We start from the raw sequence: 27,665 nt of genomic DNA on the forward strand, positions 1-27,665 counted from the left end.
CAAGAAAGAAGAAGGCAAAAATCCTTATGCATTGTACAGAAGCCTCCTACACCTTCATCTTGAATATTTTCCTTGAGGAAAGAATAAGAAGGTATGGACAGAAGATAATGGACAAGGCCTCAGAAGTTAATGTAGTCCAAAGCTCTCATTTCCCAGACAGCAATGGTCATTCTGGACTTCTCTGGCCACTCAACCATGCATCCTTCATCCCCAGGGTGGGGCTTTGCCCAGGGTCGTACACCGGAGGTTGGATTACTCTAGCAATAGAGCAGTGCACTCTTCATTGTACCCAATACTGTCATGTTTAAGAGGTGAAATTGATTTTATTTTAAAAGAAAACTATTCCTGATCAAGTCAGGTCATATTAGTAAACATTGATTAATCACTTTCTATGTGCTAGGCACTGTGATAAGCACTGAGGATTGAAAAAAAGGCAAAAGACAGTCCCTAACCTCAAGGAGTTCATAATCTAATGAGAATGCAACAGCCAGCAAGCAATTAGGTACAGATAAGCTCAATACAGGATAAATAGGAAATAATTAACAGAGGAAAGGCTCTAAATTTAGAGTGGTTGGGGAAGCCTCATAGAAAGTGGGATTTTAGTTGGGACTTAAAAGGAAGTCAGAGAGACCAGTAGGTGGAGATGAAGAGGGAGAGCATTGTAGGAATGGGGGACAGGGAAAATGCCCTGAGCCAAGAGATGGCACATTTTGTTCGTGGAACAGCTAGGAGACCAGTGTCACAGGATCCAAGAGTATGTGTGGTGGTGTAAGGTGTGAGAAGATTGGAAAAGTAGTAGGGGACTAGGTAAAGAAGGGCTTTGAACAGCAAACAGGATTTTGTGTTTGATCATGGAGATAATAGGGAGCCACTGTTATTGAGTCGGGGAGGGGCGACGTATTCAGACCTGCACTGGTGGCTGAACAGAGAGTGGACTGGAGGGGGGTGAGCTTTGACACAGGCAGACCCACCAGCAGGCTATGGCATGAACTGATGTCCAGGCACGAACTGATGAGGGTCTGTGCCCGAGTAGTGATGGAGGAGAGAAGGGGACATATTTGAAGGTGCTACAAAGGTGAAATCAACAGACTTTAGCAAGAGATTTTATATGAGGGGCGAGAGAGAATGAGAAGTTGAGGATGACTCCTAGGTTATGAGCCTGGAGGACTGAAAACATGGTGGTACCCCTTACATTATTAAGAAGGCAAGAGGCAGGGAGGGTTTGGGAGCAAGATAATGAGTTGAGTTTTGGAAATTTTGAGTTTATGATGTCTGCTGGACATCCACTTTGAGGTGTCTGAAAGACAGTTGGAGATGTGAGACTGGAGGTCAGCACAGAGGTTGGGACAAGATGGGTAGATTTAATTGTTCATTCTGTCAGTAAGCATTTATTAAACACCTCCTATGTGCCAGGCACTTTGCTAAACACTGGGTATGCAAATATGAAAGAAGAAAGATGGTCCCTGCCCTTAGTAACTTATGTTCTAATGGGGGAAGACGACAGAAAAGTGGGGACGAAGGATGCATGGTTGAGTGGCCAGAGAAGTCCAGAATGACCATTGCTGTCTGGGAAATGAGAGAGATCTAAGGAGATGGCAGCCTTGTTCCCCCTCCTTAAATGGAGGAGTTACGTCTCTTCTCTCCAAGCAGGGCAGGGGATATTGATGAGATATGAGTAACAAGGCTGATTAGATTTTGCAAGATGAGATATCCCAGTGATGAATTTAATGGGGCTGTGTCAAAGTCAGAGAAATGCAAAATGTTTGGAAAATAAGGAGATAGTCATCTACGTAGAGATGGTAATTATAGAGGGGGAAGAGAAGAGGACCCAGGACAGAACCCTGAGGGCATGGCTCTGGATCCTGAAAAAGATGCAGAGCAAAGGGTCTGGTAGATAGGTAGGAGGAGGAGGAGGAGGAGATAGTAGTGTACTGAAGACTTAGAAATAGGAGAATATCAAGGGGAGAGGGTAATCAGTAGTGTCAGAGCTTCAGAGACATCGAGGAGAATAAGGATTGAGAAAAGGCCATTGGATTTGGTGGCAACTAAGAGATCATTGGTAACTTTGCAGAGGAGAGTTTCAGTAGAATTATATGGTCAGAAGCTAGATTGTAAGGTAGGCCTATGCAACTTTCAGGCTGCTTACAGCACACCAGAGGATTTCCTACACATACAAAGAATGTTTTCCTCTGCATTTTCCTAAGGCCACCCGAAATCCTTTGGCGTGCTGTAAGTGGCCCGAAGGCAAAGGTTGTGCAGGCCTATTGTTCATCTATTTCCCAGTTGATGGGCATTCCCTCAACTTCCAGTTTTTTGCCACCACAAAGATAGTGTCTATAAGTATTTTTGCACAAAAAGGTCCCTTTCCTTTGATCTCTTTGGGATACAGATCTGGTAGTTGCTGGGTCAAAGGGTATATGTAGTTTTATAGCCCTTGGGACATAGTTCCAAATTGCTCTCCAGAATGGTTGAATACGTTCACAATTCCACCAGCAGTACTTTAGTGTCCACATCCCCTTCAATATTTGTCATTTACCTTTTCTGTCATATTAGCCAATCTGATAGGAATGAGGTGGTACCTCAGAGTTGTTTTAATTTGAATGTCTCTAATCAATAATGATTTACAAACTGTCAGTTCATATTCTTTGACCATTTATCAACTGGGGAGTGGCTCATCTCATAAATTTGACTGAGTTCTCTGTATCATGGGGCCTGTATCAGAGGCTTGCTGTAAAACTTTTTTCCCCCAGTTTTCTCCTTCTAATCTTGGCTGCATTGGTTTTGTTTGTGCAAAAACTTTTTAATTTGATGTAATCAAAATTATCCATTTTACATCCTGCTCTCTATCTCTTGTTTGGTCATAAATTCTTCCCTTTTCCATAGATCTGACAGCTATAGGGAGCTATTCCATGCTCCCTAATTTGCTTATGGTATCACTCTTTATGTCTAAATCATGTATCCATTTTGAGCAGTTGAGATGTTAGTCTACACCTAGTTCTGCCAAACTGCTTTTTCAGTTTCCCAGCAGTTATGTCAGATAGTGAATTTCTGTACCAAAAGCTTGGATCTTTGGGTTTGTCAAACATCAGATCACTATGGTTAGGGTTGGAGGTTAATTTGTTCCACAGATGCCACCACTCGATTTCTTAGCCAGTACCACCAGATTGTTTGGATGATTACCGTTTTGTAATGCAGTTTGAGATCTGATATAGCTAGACAGCCTTCCTTCACATTTTTCATTGATTCTCTTGAAATTCTTGACCTTTTGTTCTTCCAGATAATCTTGTTATTTTTTCCTAGCTCTATAAAATAACTTTTTGGTAGTTTGTTTGGTATAGCACTGAATAAGTAAATTAATTTTGGTAGAACTGTCATTTTTATTGTCTTGACTCAGCCTCTCCATGAACAATGGATATTTCTCCAGTTGTTTAGATCTATTTGTGTGAAAAGTGTTTGGTCATTATGTTTATATATAGTTCTTGGATTTGTCTTGGCACGTAGACTCCCAAGTATTTTATGTTATCTGTAGCTATTTTAGTTGGAATTTTTCTATCTATTGCTTTGTTGGTAATATATAGAAATGCTGATGATTTATGTGAGTTTATTTTGTATCCTGCTACTTTGCTGAAGTTGTTAATTGTTAATAATTTTATGTGAGTTTATTTTATATCCTGTTACTTTGCTGAATTTGTTGTTATTTTAACTAATTTTTTAGTTGATTCTCTAGGATTCTTTACATTTACCATCCTGTCATCTACAAGGAATGATAGTTTTGTTTCCTCATTGCCTATTCTCATTCCTTTTTCTTCTTTTATTGCTATAGCCAGCATTTCTAATACAATGTTGGTCTGTCTACTTTTTAAACACAATTTTGACAATACAGTTATCCCTTCTACGTTGTGGGGGTTACAGGTTTGGTGCCCCCTGGATCTGGAAAATCCATGTAAAATTTGACTCTCCCTTTGTACTAGAGAAGAAGTCGGAATTTTTTTCTTTTTCTTTTGTGGGGTGTTTACAGTACCTTATTTTAAAATTCGGGCTAAGTATTTGGCCACAGGCTCTGTGTTGTCTGCAGCCTCTTCCAAGCTCCCCCCAAATTCCCATTTAATTTCTCATGCTGACACATGATATATTGAAACTGTGATAGGGAAAGTCATGATTTGGAAGGGATAACTGTCTGCTTTTTGGTTTCTAACCCCAGAGTAGAGAAGTTGCCGATTAGAAGAAAGGAAAGGGAGGGACTGTTAGCAACAATCATATTGACATCAAGGATCCGCCATTGGTAGCAGGAGACAGAACAACTAGAAAGTCGTCAGAAAATAGATAAGAGGACAGCTCAAAAATCCTAGTAGCCTCAGGAGCCCCCATCTCCAGCAGTGCCCCAAGAGCGTTATTGTGCAGTTGAGCTTTGGATAAGTTACATTTTTATTCTACTTGATTTTATAAGGTGAGGAGATGTGTGATTTATTTTAGCAAGTTGTCCATCTGATATGGCTAAAATTAACTTTAATAGTTTAGCACTCAGCCTTTGCTTGTGCCAGCTCCCAGAACCACCCCTCTTGTTGAGGGCTTCATGCTCTCTTTGCTGGACTATGGGAGTAAGTTCCTAATGGGTTTCCTTACCTCTGGTCTTTGCTCTCTTCAGTCTGCTTTTTGTTACCAGCTGGAAATTGAGGCTGCAGTGGCCTTTCCTTTCTGGCTCTCTAGGCATCTTTTCCAGATTCCACTGGTTCTGGCCAAAAGAGCCTCCCTGCTCTTGCCAGGCACCTCTCCATGATGTTCCACTTCCTCCTCTGTCCTTTTGCGCAGACTGCCCCCTGCCTGGAATGCCCTCACTCCTTGAATCAGGCTCAACTCCAGGGCCACCCCAACAGGAGGCCCTTTTGTTCATGGGCCTCCTCCTGGTAACTTTGCCAGTGTTTTGTAGTTAACTTTTCCGTATGGGGGTACGTCTCCAAACAACATGCACCTGAATGAAAGCTTCCTCAGAACAAGAACTTTGTGTCAGGCCTCTCTGTCCCTTTCATCTAGCTCAGTGCTGGCACATAAGCTGTAAGGGATCCCAGTGAAAGGATCGTAAGAGCGGAGGGTTGCATTTATAGGATGCTTTAAGGTTTTTTACCCAGCACTTGAGGAAATACTTCCTCTCTGCAACAGCCCATTTCTCAGGCCATTCCGAAAGTCTCTTGAGCATTTTTTGCAACCCCGTTAACCCTTTTACCTTTATGTGTAAAGATTATGGTTCCTTGAACCTCTGTCCTTTCCACATTCTTCATTGTTGCTCAGCCAGATTTCTACCATGCCATCATAGTGTACCTTTGTCCATGGTATGGATAAAAATGTGAACAGAAAGAAGAGAGGTCTTGGGGCTACTGGAGATCTTGGGTTGGGTTACTTTATCTCTTTATTTGTGACCTATGACTTCACCAGTGTGCACAACTGCCCATGAGGGAAGAAACTCCCTCCTCCATTGATCTGTAACTTTAAAGTCTTGTTCTCTCTGGACCTTGAGAGGCAAAGTCCCCTACTGAGCCAGCTGGGGCAGAGGCAGGTCTTTGGACCCTCACTGAGTCTGGATCTCTCTTCACTGCTTCACCCAGTCGGTCTCTTTTGGGAGGGTTGTCTAGGCTGTTCCATGCAGAAATCATATTCCTGCTGTGTCCCTGACCAAGGTTTATTTTACCTGTAGTTAGGTTTTGACTTCTTTTTAGGGTTTACTATGTCTGCAGTCTGTGAAATGTGCAGTAACAAAGACATGGGGATTTGGCATTTGTTGTCTTTGACTACATTTGAAGGAGTTACTTTCTAACTTGGGGGAAGAAATCCAACTCCTGAAATCTTAAAGTTTCTTTCAGAAATCTTTTTAATGCTTTTTGAGAAATGTTTGGTCTTTCCCTTATGGACATGTATCCCTGAAGGAGGGATCATGTTTGACTTGTTTCAGTATTCCCAGCCTGGTATACGATATAGGTGCTTAATAAGAGTTTCTCAAGTTAAATTAGCTCCTGTTGTAGAAGGCACAGTCCGATTAGGTTCTGCTATTATATTTTGGTGGATAGCATTCTTCCAGGCGTAGCTATGCTCTCTTATTTCTAAATGCTTGTCTTCGTTAGGCCAGCCTTGTGAAATGAACCCAGACACATCTGCCTGTGGCCCCCCCCAGCTCTGATATAGGCATTTTAAGTTATTGATAAAATCCAGACTGTAATCATTATTTTCTCATGAGTTGATGCTTCTCGTTTTTACAAACTCAGTCATTTTTCACTCTCCTTATGTATCCCAAACCCTACACCTGAAAGGAATAATGTTAATATTATGTTAGAGCAGCTGCCTTGGGGTGGGGGGGCCCTCATCTCAAGACACTTTTTAGTTTGGCTTCTTTTTAGGCCTCTTTGTTTTGTTACTTTTAGGATATAAATTATAAATATATAATTAATATAAATTTTTATTTACCATATTTCCCCATGTATAAGGTACACCTTAATTTTGGGGCCTGAAATTTGAAAAAAAAAAAGTACTACATAAAGTTATTGAACTCAAGTTTTATTCATCTGCTCATAGCTTTCAGGCATCTTTTGGGCAAGTCTGGTGTGTGTACGCCTGCTTAGTCCATTCCATTTCATGAACCTGAAGCACCAGTTGTGTCCTCCTTTGAAATCAGTAACTTATTTTTCATCAGCAGTTCTTCTTGCCTCATGCTGAACCACCTTTGTAGACACAGGAATTCCAATTGCCCTTTGCTCTTCAGTCCATATCTTCACTTCCCTCTCTAAATCGGGCCATTTTGCTGACTTGTCTCTCATGGCCGCCTTCTGCCGTGGTGTTTTCAGTAAGGTTTCTTCTTCCCGTAGCCAGTCTCGGATTGTTTTCTCAGTTGGAGGAGGAGCAAACTTACGTTCAGCAGCACAATTTCCATTCACTTTTGCAAACTGGATCACGTTTAACTTGAATTCAGCACTGTGCGAAAATCTTTTCTGAGACATTTTTGGGCAGAACGTGGCAAAAACGTAACCTAATATGCCGGTAACAAATGCGAAACAATGAGCACAAAGACAAGTGTGAAAAAACGGGAAATGCAAGTAAAAAAATATACAACCACTGTATAAGACGCACCCAGTATTTAGACCCAAAATTTTTTGAAAAAGGGTATGTCTTATACATGGGGAAATATGTTATAAACTTTTAATTTATAAGTTATTAATCAACGAATAATTTCCTAAAGAGGAAGCATGGCTTGCTTGATACAAAACTGGCTTGTGTTCAAGGCCCGATGAGCGCATGTGCTGGCCCTGTGACCCCCTGCCCTGGAAGTGAGGGCCCTTCACATTTCAGGAGGGTTGTGGAAAAGGGATGAGGCTGCCTTGAAGTTACTTTGTCTGTTAATTTCCTCCATTAGAGGTATCAGGCATACTGCTGCAGCCCAGACCAGGCTAAAGGGTAATTGGGCAATGTTTAATAAAATTAAAAAAAAAACATAGAACATTTTAAAAAACATTTTAAAACTCCATATGTGGCCCACAGGATCCTTATATGTAGATCAGTGGGCCCCCATTTCCCTTTGAGTTTTGACGCCACTGCCCTATACCTACACTGAAATCACAGAGTTAGTGTCTATCCCTTTTTATGTGTGTACACACACATACACATTTGTATGGATCATATACATACATGAAGGGTTTAATCATAGAGGGACCTCTGTTACATGTATATTTCAGAGGGAAATTCTTTGTTTTTTTGAAATTTCAGTACCAGGTTGGACAACTTTACTCTGTGGCTGAAGCCAGTAAAAATGAAACAGGAGGTGGAGAAGGAATTGAAGTCTTAACGAATGAACCTTATGAGAAGGATGGAGAGAAGGGGCAGTATACACACAAGATTTACCATTTAAAGAGGTAAGCAAGAACCTAACGCTCAGTTAGTAGTTATCTGGAATACCAAGCCTCCTTAGCTGACTCCTTAGGCATGTGAAGGCTCGCTCCTCCCACTTGGAGATTTCCTCCAATTTCAGCAGTGCAGGGTTGGCCCCTCCCTCTGTTTCTGCTGCCTTGTCTTGCATGAGAATTCCAACTGGTAAGTGTGTGATCAGGAGGTGGCAAGCACAGAGCAAAATTAAGGGCCTGGGTGCTGCAGGGGCTTCTGGGAATGTGACAAGACTTCAAAGAAGGTCTCTGGTACATTGGGTTATAAGTATTAGGCAGATGATAGAGCTGCTGCATGTTAAACTTAGTTTGTTTGTTTTTTGTTTTTTGGCAGGGCAAAGTTAAGTTGGGGTTAAGTGACTTACCCAAGGTCACACACAGCTAGTACATGTGTCAGGTGTCTGAGGTTGGATTTGAACTTCGGTCCTCCTGACTCCAGGGCTGGTGCTCTCTACTCACCGTGCCACCTAGCTGCCCAGCATGTGGAACTTTGAAGGGGCTGTGAGACTTGACATTTCTCCAAACTTTTGCTTCCAGTCCTGTCCATTAGGTTCCTTTTCCCCCCAAAGAATTGCCCATCGTACCTATGAAAGGCTAGAAGGCTCGTAGTTGTGGCCAATGCCTGCTGGGTAGTACTTGCCACCTTTTGTTTGTTAGTGAGAGAGGCCATGGATGGGTATGGCTGAGATGGGCCCAGGGCCACATTTCCTGACTCTCAGGCCTGTGTGCCTTCCACTGTATGAGTTGTTTTCTTACATAGGGGACATTCCTTAAAAAAAAAAAAAATTTAACCTGTGTGGTGCTAAAAAAAAATTGTGGCTGTTTATAGTAGGAGTACAGTTAAAATAGAACAAACCTTGAAGGAAATCTCTTTTTTTCTCATGTAATGAATACTGCTACTTGATTGCGGAAAAGTTTTTTTTTTTTTAAAGAATATAATCAAGGAGTTGTAATAAAATTAATAAGTCCACAAATTCAGATCTATTCTGGTTATACACATCTCACAGGTAAATGTTTAATTTGGGTTTCTGGATGTTTGTGAAAAATAGATAAATTTACTTTTATTAATATTTTGTGAATCATTTACTGAACAGTCTCATGTAAATTTTCATGAACTGAATTCTACCCATTATGTAACTGGCGATCTTGCTATATGGTGTATCACTTCTGCCTGTTCTTTGGTTTACAAATTGCAAAAATAATGTTTTGACTGTAACTAGTAGCTAAAGGATTCTAATGAAAAAAAGGAATGAAATTAACATGATTTTCTAGAATGCAAAAAACCAAACCCTGATGAAGCATTTTCTCTGGCATTAAAAATGATGGAATCAAGGGGTACCCTGTAACTAGCTCATGTCACCTGCTTTCTGGTGTCCTCTGGAACACATCCATGATTCTCTTCTTGACCACACAGAAAGCTGCCCACATTTCACCTAGTACCCCAGAGAGGGCTCACCCAATTAGAGGTCCATCAGTATCAACATGTCTTTATCAAATGGTGTTTAACATTTCTTCTTTTCTTTTTGCCCAGTTATTTCCTTTATGCTCGTTTCTTCTTCTTTGTTTTTCACATCTCCCTTAATGAGCCAAATTACGCATAGTTAGCCACTGAACTACTTCTTGTAAACCAGCCCCTTATTCATCATCTCTGTGACCTTTTCTTGAACGCCTTTCAGTTTTTCTCCTTTCAAGGTGCTTTCGACAGAGTAAAACAATGAAGATGCTCTTCTGGTTTATACAGTAAAAGGCCCATGTGCATGAGAGAAGTTGTCTAGTCCAAAGATTATCTCTGCTTTTTCCCCATTTTTCCTTATCTCCCCTGATTCTTCCCTGAGCTTCTCACAGGCACAGCCATAACAGGATAGAAACAGGAAAAGACATTGAAGTTCATAGGAATCGATTTTACTACTAGTTAACAGGTCAGATTAAAAAGTTCAAAGCAGGTGGTTTTTGCAATTATTGGTTGAAATGAAGGTTATCTAGATGCCCAGCTAAAGGGCATTCCTCACAAGGAATGCTTGTTCAGAGCAAATACGGTCATTAATTGTATTTTTGACGGCAGATCTCATCAGCTACCTCAAGTGAGATTACAGTCAAACTTCTCTTACTTATTAAGTAATGAGATGTGAGATGGTAGATAGTGATTATTGCCACGCTTTTGGCCTCTGGATCCCAGGACTTGTACATGCACTGCTGAACCTTAAATCTAGTGCTCTCCCATAACTTCAATATTAGATTAAAGTTGACTTTCTTTGTAATTTAAGGTGCAGATGATTCCACTGCCCATAGAGCCAGAATGAAATGATGGTTGGTTCCTAACCAACAGCTTTGATCACCTTGGGTGGCCTGGTGGTGACATCTGGATGAGGCATCTACGGATAAGAGTCTAGCAAACTCCCTTATTTTAAGGAGGAAGAGACTGAGACCGAGAGATTCAAGTGACCCCCTCAGCGAGGGCAGAGATGGCGTTTGAGGGCTGCTTTCAGCCCATCACTCTTTTCCCCTTGACACAGGAATTTGAGAGACCTTCAGCGTGAAATGAGCACATACATGCCAATTGACTTTATTGGTGAGCTGGGAAGAACCTTTTGTGATGGGTGTTAGGGGGTATGGGCTTGAATAGGACAGTAGGAGATTTCCCTGCACTTTATCTGAAGGTTTAGGTTGGTTACTGTCACTTTTTAGTGGTCCCAGAGCATGAAAAATCCTTCTTCCCCCCTGCTCCCTTTGGATTGCTGAGTTTGCCATGCAGAAATGAAGTGTTATATAATTAAACCGTTTCAGAGATGCAGGAGTGGTGTGCTGCCCTCAAGGTGGGCATCTATGAAGGTCATGGGGTCATAGACCTTGAGCTGCAAGGAACCTTCAAATGGTAAATTCAGTACATTGTTTGTCTGTCTCCAGCGTCCCAGTAGAGGCTTTGGCACATAGTAGGGACTTAAGAAATGCTTGTTGATTGATTAATGGTACAGAAGCCATGGAGTCAAAACTTCCTTATTTTATAGATGAAGAAACTGAGAGACAGAAAGGTTCAGTGATTTACCCAGGGTCAAAAAGCAAAGAAGTTTAGGAGGTGAGATTGAACCCAGTTCTTCCAGATTCCATACCCTACCCATTATGTAGCTACCTCTCACACAAATATGGTCCCTACAGAGAAACGAATCTGTGACATTGGCATTATCAACAACATGCCCTGATTAGTGGAGCTAACCAGCCCTAAAAATGAACATCTACCACTTTATGGCAGAACTCGAAGTTGATTTAATTCACCCCAGTTTTTTCCTCTTAGTGTGCCAGTGTACTTGAAATTGTTTGGATAAACATTTAGATTTATGCCTCGAGATAAATAAGAAGCCAAAGATAACAGAGCTATCTCCAAAGATTCTGCCTTGATGAGATAAATCAAAATGTAAAATTGGTGTTTGGGAAGGAATTGTCTTTTGTCATTAGGATGAACATTGATGTTGTTAAGTTGTAAATGTCTGACTTCCTGACCCCATTTTTATGGGATTTTTTTGGGCAAAGATACTGGAGTGGTTTGCCATTTCCTTCTCCAGGATCCCCATTTTACAGTTGAGGAAACTGAGGCAAACAGGTTAAGTGACTTGCCCAGGTCACGTGGTAGTAAGTGTCTGAGGCTGGGTTTGAACCAAGACCCTCCTTATTCCAAGTCCAGCCTTCTATCCACTGAGCCACCTGGCTGCCTTGGATGAATATTCGATCATTCTGATTGACCATGTTCTTTCTGGTGTCTCTTGACCGCCATCTGCTTTGCTTTGTTTGGGATGGCAGCCTTTCATAGATTTGTAAAATGATGTGGGACTTTTTAGACAGGAACCTGAAAATGCCATATGATTGTCTTATGAGTCCACCTAATAATGATCATGCAAATTGGCATCTTGTAAATTTTCTCTTAGGGTGACTCCCTGAAAAATTGAGCTGTGCTTTTTATTGTATTTTGTGGGTGATAAAAATTGTCATGTATGGATATTGAGCTAGCTTTTGTTGACTTCTTCCCCTGTGTTTTGAGGAGCTCTGATTTTCGTTCTTTGGCCTGAGGAGGGGCTTAGAATTTTTGAGTTGGAAGGCAGTGTGGCATGGTATGAAGTATCACTGACTTCCAGTCCCAGGTGAGCAACTCTGACTTGTGTGGCCTTGGGCGAGTCTGTTTACTTGAGCCTCACTTTCCTGGGATGGGCCCTCCCTTCTAGCCCCTCATTGCTGAAGCATGAATTCTCCTACATTCCGAGGGTAAGGATTCTTGGAGCCATTAGACATTCTTTTCATGCGGTTGTTACGTGCTATCTTCTCTGACATTAGCAAATACCCCAGCCTCCATTTTCTGAAATCTTATATCCCTTTCTCTGACCCTCCCATGAACTTGGAAGGGAGAGAAATCCTGGCAGCATTTAGCTTTTGTCTGTTTTATCCTTTTAAGGAAAGACTGATTTGAAGACATTGGTAAACATGTTTGCCTTTGTGGTCTCATTTTTTAATTCTGCCATGTGTGATATGGGACTTGAGCCACTGCCTTCTTTTGCTTGGACGATAAAGGCCCCTTAAACTAGCTTTGGTTATACTAATAAGCCACAGGGTAAAGAGGAGGAATAAAGAAGGGAATCCCCGAGGATTTCTGCTTCCCGCCATCCACGGACTCCACGGAACATGTCTGTCCTCCATGTTCAGCTTGGCTAGAGATAGAGCCCATGGCCCACGGCCCACACAGTAGCACTCAGTGTCTTGCTTTGGGGAGCTGGGATGAACCTGATGTTGCTTCCCCACTCCCCCTCCTTGGCTAGACCTTTCTGCATTTACCTCTCCCGGCTCCCTCACCAAGAGCAAAGGCACCCCTTAATCCAAAGGAAAAGGCTCACTGATGCCTCAGCTGCTCCTGAGTTTTATCATCTCAACAGCCTTATCAGAGATCCTTCCGACCAGTCTTGTTCGTGTCTGTCCCTAAGAGAAAGAGAAAAATGTTGAGAGTTCCAGCTGCTGGCCCAGGATGTAGCCCTGTTCTCTCTCTCATCCTTTTTTTCTTCCCTCTTAATGTTCTTCCTATTTGTGTTTCTAAGGTAATTCTTTATCTTCACCTGCTTTAATGTAGGCTCTGGATGTTTTTAGGATGCCTCAGAGGTTAGAGTAGATGGGAGAGAATCAAGGGAGAAGCTTCAACCCCAGCGTCATTCTGACTTTGGTGGTCTTAGACATCTGAATGTCTGCTCCTCTCTCCATTCATGTGCAGCTGTGATTCTCTCTTCCTCCCCTCCCCCCAGCAAGGGTTTTTGGGTGCCTCTCTCGGGGCATCATTGCCCCCTAACCCTGGCTGTATTTTCAGTATTTGAACTTCTCACATGGTGATTAAGTAAGCTTTTTGACCCTAGAAGGACCCAAGAGTGACCTACACACTATTTATTTTAGTAATATCATCTGCATGTCTTTTATCATTTCATATGTTGTCTAAATTCTCAAAAATATCTAAGAAGCACCTTTGTCCACTTTCTTTTCGTAAACTTGGGGAAATACTTGTATTTCGGTTATTCTGAGATGCCTCTCCATTAAGAAGTAGTGGCCAGAGTGAGGGATGGAGTTAATACAATTTATTTTAGCAGTTGTGTAGCCTTCACTTGGCCCTTGAGTAAGGGTGAGATCAAACTTTGGGTGAGTAGCCTTTAAAACTGGAACTGCTTCTGTTTATATGACTCATCTTCTTGTTCATTATACTTTTAATGCTATTTATTTTCATATTTGCTTTTCTATTTTTTCATGTGATTGCTTTAATATTAAAAAAAGTCATGTAAAATCTAGTTGTAGACCACCTGTTCAGTATAATTATTTTTGAGTAAAGATTCTAATGGGCAGTCAATGGAGTGGCTAAAATTGTGTTCATTATTTTATTCTTCACAGTAAAGTTCCTGGGTTTGTCAGGATGATTGCTCCTGAGGGCTCTTTGGTATTTCATGAGAAAGCCTGGAATGCATATCCCTACTGTAGAACAAGTAAGCATGACCCCATCAGCTGCTTCTTTCTCCCTGTTTTCTGTCATCCCTGGTGAACAGCTTCACCCCCAGCAGCCAGATCGCTCCCATTCACTTGGTTAGACCAGCCTGGTGGGGACACTTCAGGTTTTAAAGCAGTGGTTCTCAAACCTCTTTTAAAAATTAGTGAGGACCTCCCTCCAAACTTTTGTTTATGTTGGGCTAGATCTTTCGACACTTAGCAGTACTACCATGTTAGAAATTTAAATGCCTCTCTTACTGTGAAAACAGATTGGATCTCACAGACCCCTTGGAAAGGGTCTTGGGTACCTTTGAGAACTACTGTTCTAAAGCCACAGAACTTTGGGTGCTCTCGATCATGGAAGCTGCTCCTGAGTAGGTTTACTGTTACTGCTCATAATAACTGAGCTGTCTAAAGGGTTAGGTTTCCAACCACAGATGCCAGGCAGAGGGCTTTATCCTAATGCTACTATAGAAACCAACAAATGGGAATAAAAGCCAAACCCACTCCAGAAACAGACTCTAAACATTGGGACGTTTTTATTCTGTCATTTCTTGTTACTCTTGTCAGGTAATGTCATATGATGGGGAAATGTCAGATTTTCACACCTGTATGTTTTAGAGTGACTCCTTTAAATAAGACTTGCATTTTCTTTTTTTTTTTTTTTAGTGAAACTATTTTATTTTTTTCCAATTACATGTAATAACAATTTTTAACATTTGTTTTTTAAACATTCTTTTCCTCCCTCCTCTCCCCCTTTCTTGAGAAGGCAAGCACTTTGATATAGATTATACATTTGTAGTCCTGCAAAACATATTTCCATGTTAGCCATGTTGCAAAGGAAAACATAGACCAAGAAAAAAAAAAGAAAGTTTAAAAAATCTGCTTTGATCTGTATTCAGACAGTATCACTTCTTTCTCTGAAGGCAGATGGCACTTTTCACCATGAGTCCTTTGGAATTGTCTTGGATCATTGCATGGCTGAGAAGAGCTAAGAACAGTGTACACTGTTCTCCTGGCTCTGCTCACTTCACTTTGCATTAGTTCATATAAGGACTTACGTTTTCAAGTTAATCCTTTGGCAGTTATCTTTACGAATTGAGTTTTTATTTTATCATCTGTTTGTAGATTTCAAAAATAAAACTATTTTAGAGTATTGAGTTTCAGTAGTGGTATAGGGAGCAGTGTCCTGCAGACTTCAGCTACTAAACGTTCTATATGTGCAGATAGGGTGATGTTTGTGATGTTGAATCATTAGGTTGGGTTGTTTTTTATTCGAATTAATACATTCTGAAATTTCTCCCTTTTCCTTGCCTGCCGATCCATTGCGCCTCAGTCGTGACGGTGAGTAAACAGTTTATCCTATATTGTGTTGCTTTGCTTTCTAAAGCTTACTCCCTGTGCTGTTGCACTCCACCCATTCCTGCTTGTTACTGCCCACAGCTGCATGGCTTCTCCTACTGCATGGCTGTCCTACCCCACCCTCACCTCCTGGTGGTCCTGGGCTTCTCCCTACCATGCCTTCAGCTGCCTCCCTCGTCCCCAGCCCAGCATGCAGCCCTTCCTTCCATGTTCCTCAGGAAGAATAAGGACCAAGAGGCTGGAAAGCAGCTTCTGCCTGTGCAGTGTAGGAAGTTGGCCATCCGAGAGGAAGTCCTTGCTCACTTGGGTCTGGGCATTAACAACATGAGTTTACAGCCTCAGGGGCAGAGGCTTAGATCTGTCCAGAGCATATGCCTGGCTGGGTTCAGGGAGGCTCAGGTTGAATGAATTTTTTTGAAATGAAACAAAACAAGGTGGAAACACCAATACAGTGGTGAGATCAATGAATGTCCTTTTGGTGTGTTTTTCACAGAACGAATATATGAAAGATGACTTCTTCATAAAAATTGAAACCTGGCACAAACCAGACTTGGGAACAATAGAAAATGTAAGTCTCACCTGTTTCCCTTGGTCAAACAGCAATGCCACCCCAGGGAGTATTCACTATGGCTGGAGGTGGGGTGGAGGAATGGGAGTTGGGGGAGTGGCCGGGGAATCCAGGTGGCCCGGGCTCTGGTTCTGTCTCTGTTCTCTATGCTGGCAAAACACTTCCTTTCTGAGCCTTCTTTTTCTCATCTGTCAAATGGGGATCCTCCTACCTCTAGTCCCCACCTTGGTATCAGGGTCGTTGTGTGGCCAGGGTGAATGAAGGTTTTCAGAACGCTTTGTGGTTAGCAGAGCTGGCAAACCGTTGATGTGATTGGCGTGAAGTGCCCTTAGGGGTCCGTTCACTTTCTGCGCTGGGTGGACTTGGGGATTGGACCTAAGATGTAGACAGTTATTGCTCATTGGAGTCCCTCACATTTACATCTCACTGAAAGCTTTCCAAAGTGTGTACCTTATGGCAGCCTGACACCAAGTCCAGCACTCTTCCACCAGGCCTCTCATGATTTAGGGTAACCCCCAGCTCTGTTTTATACCCAAATTTCATCTTCTCTTTCTAAAAACCAAGGATGTTGGTAAGCACCAAGCTTATTTACCTCAGTCTTCCCATTTGTTCTGTCTCTCTTCAGGAGGTGCTAATATTTGGTCACATAGCAAAGGGCCTGATGGGGGAAGAGGAGGCAGAGGCCCCACCTCCCAATACAACACCTAGTCCCCAGTCTCCCCAAGGGTGACTGTATGCACCAATTCCTATCATAGGAAAGTCTGCACTGATCATGGCAAGCCTAAAGAAAATCATTTAGTCCTAAAAGAAGTTTAATAATTAACTTTTTGTTAGAGATTGATGAGTGTTTGTGAGAGAACCCTGTGTTTGTGATCAGCAAGTGCTGATGTACTTTTTATGCAGAATTGTAAGGATGAGTGACCATGGCTAGGTGAATGTAATGGGAGTACTTAATAGAGGCGGGGCTCGTTCTGCTACCTGGTGAAAAGATCCCGCCTCACATTTTAATGAAAGCACCCCATTGACGTACGGCTTTTCTTGGGGACCCTGATCTGAAATGGGGCTTTTTTATAGCATCTCATTAAGATGGGGGTGGTAGTGGTACAAAAGCATTGGAGTAAATATGTGGGAGACTCCAGGCCTAGAAGGGCCGTCACTGGGAGATGTCCGTTGATTGTCTGGGCCTCAGGTTAGACCAGGTGGCTCATGTCTCTCCTTCCAGCTCCTTCCAGGTCTAGGATTCATTCTGAAAAGTGTCTTTACTAATTGACTTTAGATGAGGTCTCTATTTCATTGAAGCACAGATTTAAAGCTGGAAGGGAAACTCAAAACTCATTTAACCAGTCCCCTCCTTCTAAGTAAGGAGACAGAAATCAAGAGTTAAGTGACTTGTCCAAGATCTTACAGGTGATAATAATAGCAGCAATTCGATCTAGGTTGCCTGACTCCCAAAGCAGCGCTCGGCCCCTGTTCCTGCTGCCTCACAATTTAGCTTCTTTACTTTTAGTTTCTTTTTGTTCCTTTGTGCCAGCTTCTTTGCAGATTCTTTCACATAAGGCAAATTCACCATGGTTCGGGTTCCTGTCTTGAACCAAAATGGCAGCACATTAATAGGATCAGTTTCCTAGTGGCTTGTGGGGGATATTTCCAATGACAGGGCATTCTTAAAACTGGCAATCCAGGAATCCTATTATTGATAAACCTCCTCCCATCTCTCATTTCATTGGGAGAAAGAACATCATCATCATCATCATCATCATCTTCATCTTCATCAAGAATCAATAGCTAGCCTTTATGTAGCATTTTAAGGTTGGTCAAGCTTTCTGCTGTTATTACTGTTATCTTATCCCCCCCCCCCCCCCGCCCCAGTTTAAATGACTTGTATATCTTCCTGTAACCACAGCCTGTGTGTGGAAGAGGTGCGATTTGAATTGGGGCCTCCTGACTCCAGTCCAGAGCCTTTCTCCACTCTTCACTTCTTTTTGGCCTGGAGTTGAGAAATTGAATTGGCCTCCAGTTGGTTCCCCCCAAATGGGTTGTTGACTTACAAGTTTTTCTGTTGTAAATTTCTGCAGCATAAAAGAGATTTTGCTGACTAAATTAGACAGTGTGAATGGTATTAATTTTGAAGTTTGTCTTTTAAAAAATTTGTATTGATATTTTTTGTTTTTACAAAATTCATCTTCAAATACGTTTCCTCCCGCACCCAGAGAGCATTCCATTATAACAATGGTTTGTTTTTTTTTCTTTAAAGCAGGTTAGCAAAGCTGGCACCTTGACTGTGTCTTAGAGTCTATGCATTATTGCCCTGGGTGGTGCCTTGCCCAGCGAAGGACAGAAGGCACATATATTTAAGTAATTTTCTTTCTCTGCTTGAAAGGTTGTCAGAATTACTGGGGTTTTTTTGTTGTTTAATTATATTTTTTTATTTTTAGTTTACAACATTCAGTTCCACAGGTTTTGGGGTTCCAAATTTTCTCTCCCTCCTTCTCCTCTCCCCAAGGTGGCATGTAATCCAGTGTAGGTTCTACATTTACCTTCACATTGAACTTATTTACATAATAGTCCAGTTGTAAAGAAGAATTATAAATAATGGAATGAATCATAAGAGAGGAGAAATGAAACCAAAAAAGAAGGGGAAAAAAAGACAGCCTATAGTTTGCCTCCATCTACATTCAGATTCCATAATTCTTTCTCTGGATGTGCATAGATTTTTCCATCATGAGTCTTTTGGAGCTTTCTTTGAACCTTGTATTGATGAGAGGAGTCAAGTCTATCAAAGTTAGCCCTTAGAGTGACTGTATGTCTCTAATCGTATATAATGATCTCCTGGTTCTGCTCCCCTCACTTAGCATCGGTTCATATATGTCTTTTCAGGTTGTAATGAAGTCTGTCTGTTCCTCATTTCTTATTGCACAATAATATTCTGTTACATTCATATACCACAATTTGTTTAGCCATTCCCCAATTGATGGACATCCCCTTGATTTCCAATTCTTTGCCACCAGAAAGAGAGCTGCTATAAACATTTTTGTACATACACGTACATTTCCCATTGTATGATCTCTTTGGGATATAGCCCTAGAAGTGGTATTGCTGGGTCAAAGTGTGTCCACATTTTTATAGCCCTTTGGGCATACTTCCAAATTGCCCTCCAGAATGGCTGGATCAGTTCACAACTCCACCAACAATGTAAGTGTTCCTATTTTCCACATCCTCTCCAGCATTTATCATTTTCCTGTTTTGTCATGTTAGCCAATCTGACAGGAGAGATGTGGTACCTAAGAGTTGTTTTGATTTGCATTTCTCTAATCAGTAGTGATTTTGAGCATTTTTTCATATGCCTATAGATATCTTTAATTTCTTCCTCTGAAAACTGCCTGTTCATATCCTTTGACCATTTCTCAATTGGGAAATGACTTGTATTCCTATAAATTTAGTTCAGTTCCCTGTGTATTTTAGATATGAAGCCTTTATCAGAGACACTGGTTGTAAAGATTTTTTCCCAATTTTCTGTTTTCCTCCTAATCTTTGTTGCACTGGCTTTGTTTATACAAAAACTTTTTCATTTAACATAATTAAAATTATCCATTTTGCATTTTGTAATGCTCTATGTCTCTTGTTGGGTCACGAATTCTTCCCTTTCTCATAAATCAGACAGTTAAACTATTCCTTGCTCTCTCAAATTGCTTATGTATCAGCCTTTACTCCTAAATCATGAACCCATTTTGATTTTATTTTTGTATATGGTATAAGATATTGGTCTATGCCCAGTTTCTGCCGTACTATTTTCCAATTTTCCCAGCAGTTTTTGTGAAATAATGAATTCTTAACCCAGAAGCTGGATTCTTTGGGTTTATCAAAGAGTAGATTGCTGTAGTCGTTGACTATTGTGTCTTGTGTTCCTATCCTATTCCACTGATCCACCATTCTGTTTCTTAGCCAGTACCAAGTAGTTTTGATGACTGCAGCTTTGTAATACAGTTTAATATCTGGTATGGCTAGGCCACCTTCCCTAGCATTTCTTTTCATTAATTCCCTTGATAATCTGGACCTTTTGTTCTTCCAGATGAATTTTGTTATTATTTTATCCAGCTCTGGAAAATAATTTTCTGGTAGTTTGATTGATATGGCACTGAATAAGTAAATTAATTTAGGTAAAATTGTCATTTTTAGTATATTAGCTCGGCCTACCATGAGCAGCTGATGTTTTTCCATTTATTTAGATCTGACTTTATTTGTGTGAAAAATGTTTTGTAATTGTATTTGTATAGGTCCTGGGTTTGTCTTGGCAGATAGACTCCCAAATATTTTATAGTGTCTACAGTAACTTTAAATGGAATTTCTCTTTCTATCTCTTGCTGTTGGGCCTTGTTAATAATATATCGGAATGCCGAGGATTTATGTGGGTTTATTTTATATTCTGCAACTTTACTAAAGTTTTTTATTGTTTCAGATAGTTTTTTACTTGATTCTCTAGGATTCTCTAAGTAAATCATTATATCATCTGCAAAGAGTGATAACTTAGTTTCTTCTTTGCCTATTCTAATTCCTTCAATTTCTTTTTCTTCTCTTATTGCTAAAGCTAACATTTCTAGTACCAAATTGAACAATAGAGGTGATAATGGACATTTTGTTTCACACCCAACCACCCCCAGATCTTACTGGAAATGTGTCTAGCTTATCCTCACTACATATAATGCTTGCTGATGATTTTAGGTAGACGCTATTTATAATTTTAGGGAAGACTCCATTTATTCCTATGCTTTCTAGTGTTTTTAATAGGAAAGGGTGTTGTATTTTGTCAAAAGTCTTTTCTGTATCTATTGAGATAATCATATGGTTTCTGCTAGTTTTGTTGTTGATACGATCAATTATGCTGATAGTTTTCCTAATATTGAACCAGCTTTGCATTCCTGGAATAAATCCTACCTAGTGTAGTATTCTCGTGATACATTGCTGCAGTCTTTTTGCTAATATTTTATTTAAAACTTTTGCATCGATATTCATTAGGGAAATTGGTCTGTCATTTTCTTTCTCTGTTTTGACTTTTCCTGGTTTAGGTATTAGTACTATATTTGTGTCATAAAAAGAATTTGGTAGGACTCCTCCTTTGCCTATTTTCCCAAATAGTCTATAAAGTATGGAAATTAGTTGTTCTTTAGATATTTGATAGAATTCACATGTAAAATCATCTGGCCCTGGAGATTTTTTCCTAGGGAGTTCATTGCTTGCTCAGTTTCTTTTTCTGAGATGGGGTTATTTAGGTATTTTGCTTCCTCTTCTGTTAACTTGAACAATTTATATTTTTGTAAATATTCATCCATTTCCCTAAGGTTGTCAAATTTGTGGGCATACAATTGGGCAAAATAATTCCTAATTATTGTTTTAATTTCCTCTTCATTGGAAGTAAATTCACCCTTTTCATTTTTGATACTGGTAATTTGGTTTTCTTTCTTTTTTTAATCAAGTTGACCAAAAGTTTATCAATTTTATTGTTTTTTTTTTCATAAAATCAGTTCTTAGTTTTATTTATTAGTTCAGTAGTTTTCCTGATTTCAATTTTATTAATCTCTCCTTTGGTTTTCAGTATTTCTAATTTGGTATTTAATTGGAGATTTTAAATTTGTTTTTCTAGCTTTTTCAGTTGCATGCCCATTCATTGATCTCCTTTTTATTTATTTTATTCATGCAAGCATTTAGAGATATAAAACTTCCCCTAAGAACTGCTTTTGCTGCATTCCATAAGTTTTGGTATGTTGTCTCATTATTGTCATTCTCTTGAATGAAGTTATTAATTGTTTCTGTGGTTTGTTCTTTGGTCCATTCATTCTATAGGATTAGTTTATTTAGTTTCCAATTAATTTTTAGTTTATCTTTCCATGGTCCTTTATTACAAATAATTTTTTATTGTACTGTGATCTGAAAAGGATGCATTGACTATTTCTGCCTTTCTGCACTGGATCGTGAGGTTTTTCTGCCCTAGTACATGGTCAGTTTTTGAGGATGTGCCATGTACCACTGAGAAAAAGGTATATTCTTTTTTGTCCCCATTCAGTTTTCTCCAGAGGACTATCATATCTACCTTTTCTAAAATTCTATTCACTTCCTTAACTTCTTTCTTGTTTATTTTGAGGTTAGATTTATCAAGTTCATAGACAGGGAGGTCGAGGTCCCCCACTAGTATAGTTTTGCTGTCTTTCAGTAACTCCCTTAACTTCTTCTCTAAGAATTTGTATGCTAATACCACTTGGTGTTGAGAGCCACTGGTTTTAGGATTATATTTTGTAATTCTTGAATTTTGTAATTCTTGAAATTCTGTAAAGGACCACTAAGAGTCCCTTGAAGAGTATGTCACAATGATGGCCTGACTTCATTTTCATGGCCTTCGCCGTTTCTGGACTTAAGGACAAAATGAAGTAGGGCTTCAGGGCCTCTAAATTTAAAAGCCAGCAGCTTAATTAGTGAAATGATTATTTGGGTTTTCATGGCTCATGAAATGTGGAATGGAGATAAAGAGAACTTGGTGCTTGAGATCATTTTGCTTCATATGGATCATCATAAGTCTTACTCCTCTCTTCTTCTGCAGGTACATGATTTAGATCCTAACACATGGAAGACGGTTGAAATTGTCCATATCGATATTGCAGATCGAAGTCAAGTAGAACCTGCAGTAAGTATCAGGAGTGTTATTTTTAATGACCACCTTACTGCAGCTAGGTAATGTTACCTCCTTGTCTTCAGCATCTCGTATGGGTCCCCTGCACTCAGGCTTGGGCCTAGATACACAGCCATAAAGAGATTGTGTGTATGTGTGTGTGTGTGCGTGCGCACATGCATGCATGCATGTGTGCATGCAAGTATGTGTGTGTACGCGCGTGTCTGTGTCTGAGTGTGCATGTTTTCCCGACTTCCCTTCCTCTAACTCCTGTTGGGGCGTAAGTGAGATCTGTGGCAGGGGGCCTCTCCTTTTTAAAAGTACAATATTCTAAAAATCTGAACATTAAAAACTGATTAGGGACAAGCAGTTATTTGCCTTACAAAAAGGATTTACTTCAGGGTCTCTTTCTTTCTTTTCTTTGCTAGGCAGTTGGGGTTGAGTGACTTGCCCAGAGTCACACAGCTAGTAAGTATCAAGTGTCTGAGGCCAGATTTGAACTCATATCCTCCTGATTCCAGGCCCAGTGCTCTGTCCTCTGTGCCACCTAGCTGCCCCTGCTTCAGAGTTTCTTAACACCTTTAAAGTGAGGTTAAAGCATCAAGAATTAACTGACACAGAACTTTTCAGTGACACATTCATGTCACTGTGGGGGCATTCATCTATTCCGTACCCGTTGCCGGTGCTGTGAAGGGACATCAGCTGGCTGAAGAATCAGCCTGTTTGTAAGATTGTGCATAGAGCGTTCTGGTGGAGACATCCTCAGATAGCCCTTCCGTTGTTGGACACTCCTTTCATGTAGGACGCTGTACCTTTTATGGGCCCTTTGGGTTTGGTGTGTTAGAAAATACTACTTTTCAGCAAGATTTGTTTTCAGATGACATGTCTTTGTTTTTAACCTAACCTTGTGGATCTGATGCATCTGACTTAAAGCATACAGGATTCAAGTTTTCAGTGGAACACCTGCATGTTTTAAATAACAAAAGAAATGATATAGTGAAGCTCTTTCTTACTAATTCAGAGCCCTGAAGCCTGGAAATCAGACGGGACCTTTTTGTCATCTCCTCACTGCTCCCCCAAGCAAGCCTAAGCCAAGTGTAGGCCTACAGGCCTTCACTTCTATTTCTATTTTTGGTCTTGTCTTATTCCATGATCTTGAACTAAACAGAAACTGACCGAAGAAAATGAAGTTGTGATTTTTTACTGCTGGAATCTGGTAAACATGTCAAGCAGGAATCCCCAGCCCTCTAGTGAGTGGGGTAAAGGTGGCTCTACTTTGCATTTCCTGGAGTTCTAAGGACAAAACAGTGCCAGGGTTAGTGTGTGGTCCCTGAGCCAGCAAGGAGCCCCCCTACTGAGGCGCCTCAGGGACAGAGGAGGTGTTTGGAGAGCAGCCACTGGCTCTGATAAGGACTGGTTGATCTGGTGGCTGGCAGAGGACCCTTGTCTAGGAGAACTGTAAGTTAAGGAGGGTCCAGGGATGTGAGGGGCCTGAGCATTTCTGATAACTTTCTATCCATCATTTTTTGATGTTACCAGCTGGCGGTAAGAGGATTTTGCAGGAATCCCCAGCAAAGGCATTCTGGTATAGTGTTTGGGGAAGTACAAACACTCACAAGGTGTGGCCCGTGCCCATGTATCTGTATGTGAAAAAGATACTACTGTGTACACTACCTCAAAGACGGATGGTATTGTCAGGGTGGGTAGTCTCCCCACCAATGAAGATTGCAGCCCTTCTTTGTCTCTGTTGGCAGTGCTGGGAGGAGTCTGTTGCCTTGTGGTGAGGAAGCTGTCTCACTTTAGCTAGACTGGTCTCTCTGTGGTAGGTGTGGTGTATAGTCAGTCACCAAGCCTTCCCATCGTGCTAGGACCTGCTGGAACTGGGGCTGCTTTACTTTTGTGATCTTGGAGAATGAACACTAGTCACCTCCACACCTCAGAGAGGTATTACAGGGAGACTTCAGAGGATGTCAATCTTTAGGTCTCAGATAAGTGACCCAGCATATGCTGTAGGACTCCCAGGTGGAGCCAGTGGGATACTGGGGTAGGAACACAGCTGGTGTCTTTGGGTTCAGCTGCAGTGAAGGGGTTCAGGCAGAGCAGTCAGCTTAGGTCGGACTCAGAGGGGAGAGGCTTTGTCCAGACTTGGGTAATGGAGGGCAGAGCAGTCTCCGTTTTAAGAAGATTCAGCTGGTCATGGTGTGTGGTGTAGATTAGAGCAGTCATGTCCAATTCGAGGAGAGAGACCCCTGGAGGCCTCATATTGACATAGATTCCCACAAATTAATATTGTCTAAGTTGTGTATTTTTATTTATTTTGTTAAACATTTCTCTTTTGCGTTTTTAAGCTGGTTTGGGCTGCCTGAGGGGTGATTTCTGGGGAGCTGCCATGAGTTTGACGCCTGAAGATTAGAATGGGGGGGAGGAGAGGGAGTTCCAGAGCTGTTGTGACAGACGTGGGTTGCAGTTCAAGAAGGACCGTGTTCAGAGGGGGAGTGCCTGGTGTGTCTTGCATGGACCAGAAATCTCAGGGCCTCTGCTTGAGCCCTCCATTCATGTGTGTCCTCACTGCCTTCACACACACAGCCTTAGAGATGGTATTTTCTGTTAGGATTTGGCTTAACCGGTTTACTTTGGACTGGCTAATGTTCACCTCAGGGTTGGGTTTTTTACTTTTAGTTCCACTTTTGTGTTTTACACTTAGAATTATGTCTTTGATTTACTACTCTTGTCTACAGTTTGTGTCTTGTGGACAAAATAGATGCTTAAGAAGCCTAAGAAATTGCCTGAGACAAAGGAGAGGGCCCTGGGAGTGAGTGGTCAGCATGGCCAGGCCAGAGGCCATCCCCACCTCAGTGCCTCCCATCCAGGTTGGTTTGTGGCAGACCTGAGTGTGGGTCCCATGTGTCTGATTGCTGAGGGGGAGTGGAGTGGTCACACCAGAAACTGAAACCTGCTTTTGTTAGTAGGCCCTGAATGATGTCTGTGTCGAATTGTTTTTGTTGTCTCAATTTATGTTGGAAATGATGTCCTTAAATACTAGTCTTGAAAACGCTTTTATGATAAGGTTAAAGAATAGCATTACTTGTTTTGGGGTGCTAAAGAGTGTTGGAGATTGCTCAGTCCAGCCTCACTGCCCTTCATTTTATAGGTGGTGGTGGTGTTCAGTCACGTCTGATTCTCTGTGACCCCATTTGGGATTTTCTTGGCAAAGATCCTGGAATGGTTTGCCATTTTACAGATGAGGAAGCTGAGGCAAACAGGGTTACGTGACTTGCCCAGAGTCACACAGCTAGTAAGTATCTGAGGTTGGATTTGAACTCAGATCCTTCTTATTCCAAGCCCAGTCTTCTATCCACTGAGCCACCCAGCTGTCCTTTTTATAGGTGAGGAAACTTAAGGTCAGCATTAGGGGCCTACTGTATGCAGGGCTGGGTACTAGGTTTGAGGGGTACAGAGCCCAAAAGGGTGCAGCCCCAGACCTTGAGGTGCTTATGTGCGCTTTGTGGTGGATGCCCCAGGTGCTCAACCTGTAAGTACAAGGTATTGGGGTGGAGGGGAGGTGGCGGCCCGAGAAGATATCTTTTTCCCTTCCATTCAAAAAATTGTAGTCTAGGGAGTCAGTACGAGTAGAAAGTGCAAATGATATGTGTGCAAGGTGCTTTGCAAACATGTAAAAATTGAGCTATTAATGACAGTATTAAATTTTTTTAAGATTTTAAAGAAACTATGACTTGAAAGTATTTTGACTCATTTAACTCCACCTTGTGGTTGTTTTTTGCAATTGCAAATGAATTTAATGAAAGAAATAGAGCCAAGAAGGTTTTATTTAAAGTTCTAGTGTTTGTTGGCTCCTCTGAACTTAGAACCCCGTTGTCCTGCTGGTGCCCAAGAAAAGGAAATCAGCCCTGCCGAGCATCTGACTGCCTTTGTTGTGGGAGTGGATCGGACACCCTCCCCTGGCCCTTAGCCCAGCTTAATCCTCCCTTTAGCCATCAGGTGCTTGCAGAGGGCGTTTGGTTTTTTAATTGCATTTCTACATAGGGTGAAAAGGTTGACATCGCCAGGCTGACTGTTCAGGATCCTGTGATCCTGGGAGCTTTGGGGATTCTTCACCCTTGGATCTGCAGTAGCATTTAGAAACATGAGAGCACTGGTACCTGTGGCCTCAGGATGCTTAATGTTATGCCTGGCACATAGTAGGCACTTAGTAAATGTTTTTTGGTCGATTGATTCACTTAAAATATCCTCAGGCTGGTACTTTGGCTTCATGTAACCTTAATTTTCCTCAGCTGTGAAATGGGAATAATAATTACCTAATTAGTATTAAATCATGGGCTCGTAAGAATCAAGCGAGAGGATGTGTGTGTGTCATACTTGGGAAAGTGCTGAAAGGTGTCAAGAGGAGTTGGCAGGTTTAGGTTCCAGTCTGGGGGCCCTGGTGACCTGGAATCTCTCATTGACAGCAACTTCTAGGTGGAGGGCACAGCTGGGGGAGGCAGGCGGGGCCTATCCGCTTCTGGAGACAGCTTGTGCTCAGTCCGGGTTGGTTAGATATTGAGTGTCTGAAGGGAAGCCATGTGAGCGAGGGCAGCAGATCCCAGAGACCATGAGATGCCATCACGAGGGGGGCCGGCTTCAGTGTTTAGGAGGGACCTGGGGCTTTTTTGTCTGTTGCTCCTTTCTCTTTATGTTGTCCACTTTCAGCTCTGCCCCAATCTGACTTGTGCAGTGCCTTGTTCCTTTACAGGTCAGGACTTTGGATGGTGTCAGGAGTGTGATTTGAGGAGCTCCAGATAGGCCAAGAAGGAAGGAGCAGGGTACGAATTCTGCCATTGTAGCCTGACCCTGAAGTTCTTGTGTTCTCGAGGCCTTGGGAGGCAATGGCCTACGTGCCATGTGTCCTATGTATTTAGGCTGTTTTATTTCCACAAACTTGAGGGTCATTTGTAAATGACCAAATGGTTTTATGTCAAATTCAGGAATATTTAGGCTTTGTGGTTAGAAAAAAATAGAATTTGATTCCAGGTTGACAGCGTTCCATGCCAGAATGGGAAGCTTTTTAAGGTTTTCATTTCAAAAGTTGCAATTGATATGTAACCAAAATAGAAAACTGGGAATTTTCTTTAGAGGTTCTGATGAAACGCACATGCCTAACCTC

At 41.4% G+C, this 27,665-nt stretch overlaps 1 protein-coding gene across 2 annotated transcripts in view; it reads left to right on the forward strand.

Annotated features, from left to right (window-relative positions):
- The window catches only part of PITPNB (phosphatidylinositol transfer protein beta), an 87,579-nt gene that overhangs the window by 15,176 nt on the left and 44,738 nt on the right, over positions 1–27,665 (forward strand). For both annotated transcript variants that reach the window (XM_036765706.1, XM_036765703.1), the window contains exons 3-7: positions 7,747–7,892; positions 13,824–13,915; positions 15,253–15,260; positions 15,772–15,846; positions 22,436–22,519. In XM_036765706.1, the coding sequence (XP_036621601.1) occupies positions 7,747–7,892; positions 13,824–13,915; positions 15,253–15,260; positions 15,772–15,846; positions 22,436–22,519 (405 nt within the window). The remainder of the gene's footprint in view (positions 1–7,746; positions 7,893–13,823; positions 13,916–15,252; positions 15,261–15,771; positions 15,847–22,435; positions 22,520–27,665) is intronic.

The sequence above is a fragment of the Trichosurus vulpecula genome, chromosome 1, assembly GCF_011100635.1.
Source record: "Trichosurus vulpecula isolate mTriVul1 chromosome 1, mTriVul1.pri, whole genome shotgun sequence".
Classification (NCBI taxonomy): Eukaryota; Metazoa; Chordata; class Mammalia; order Diprotodontia; family Phalangeridae; genus Trichosurus; species Trichosurus vulpecula.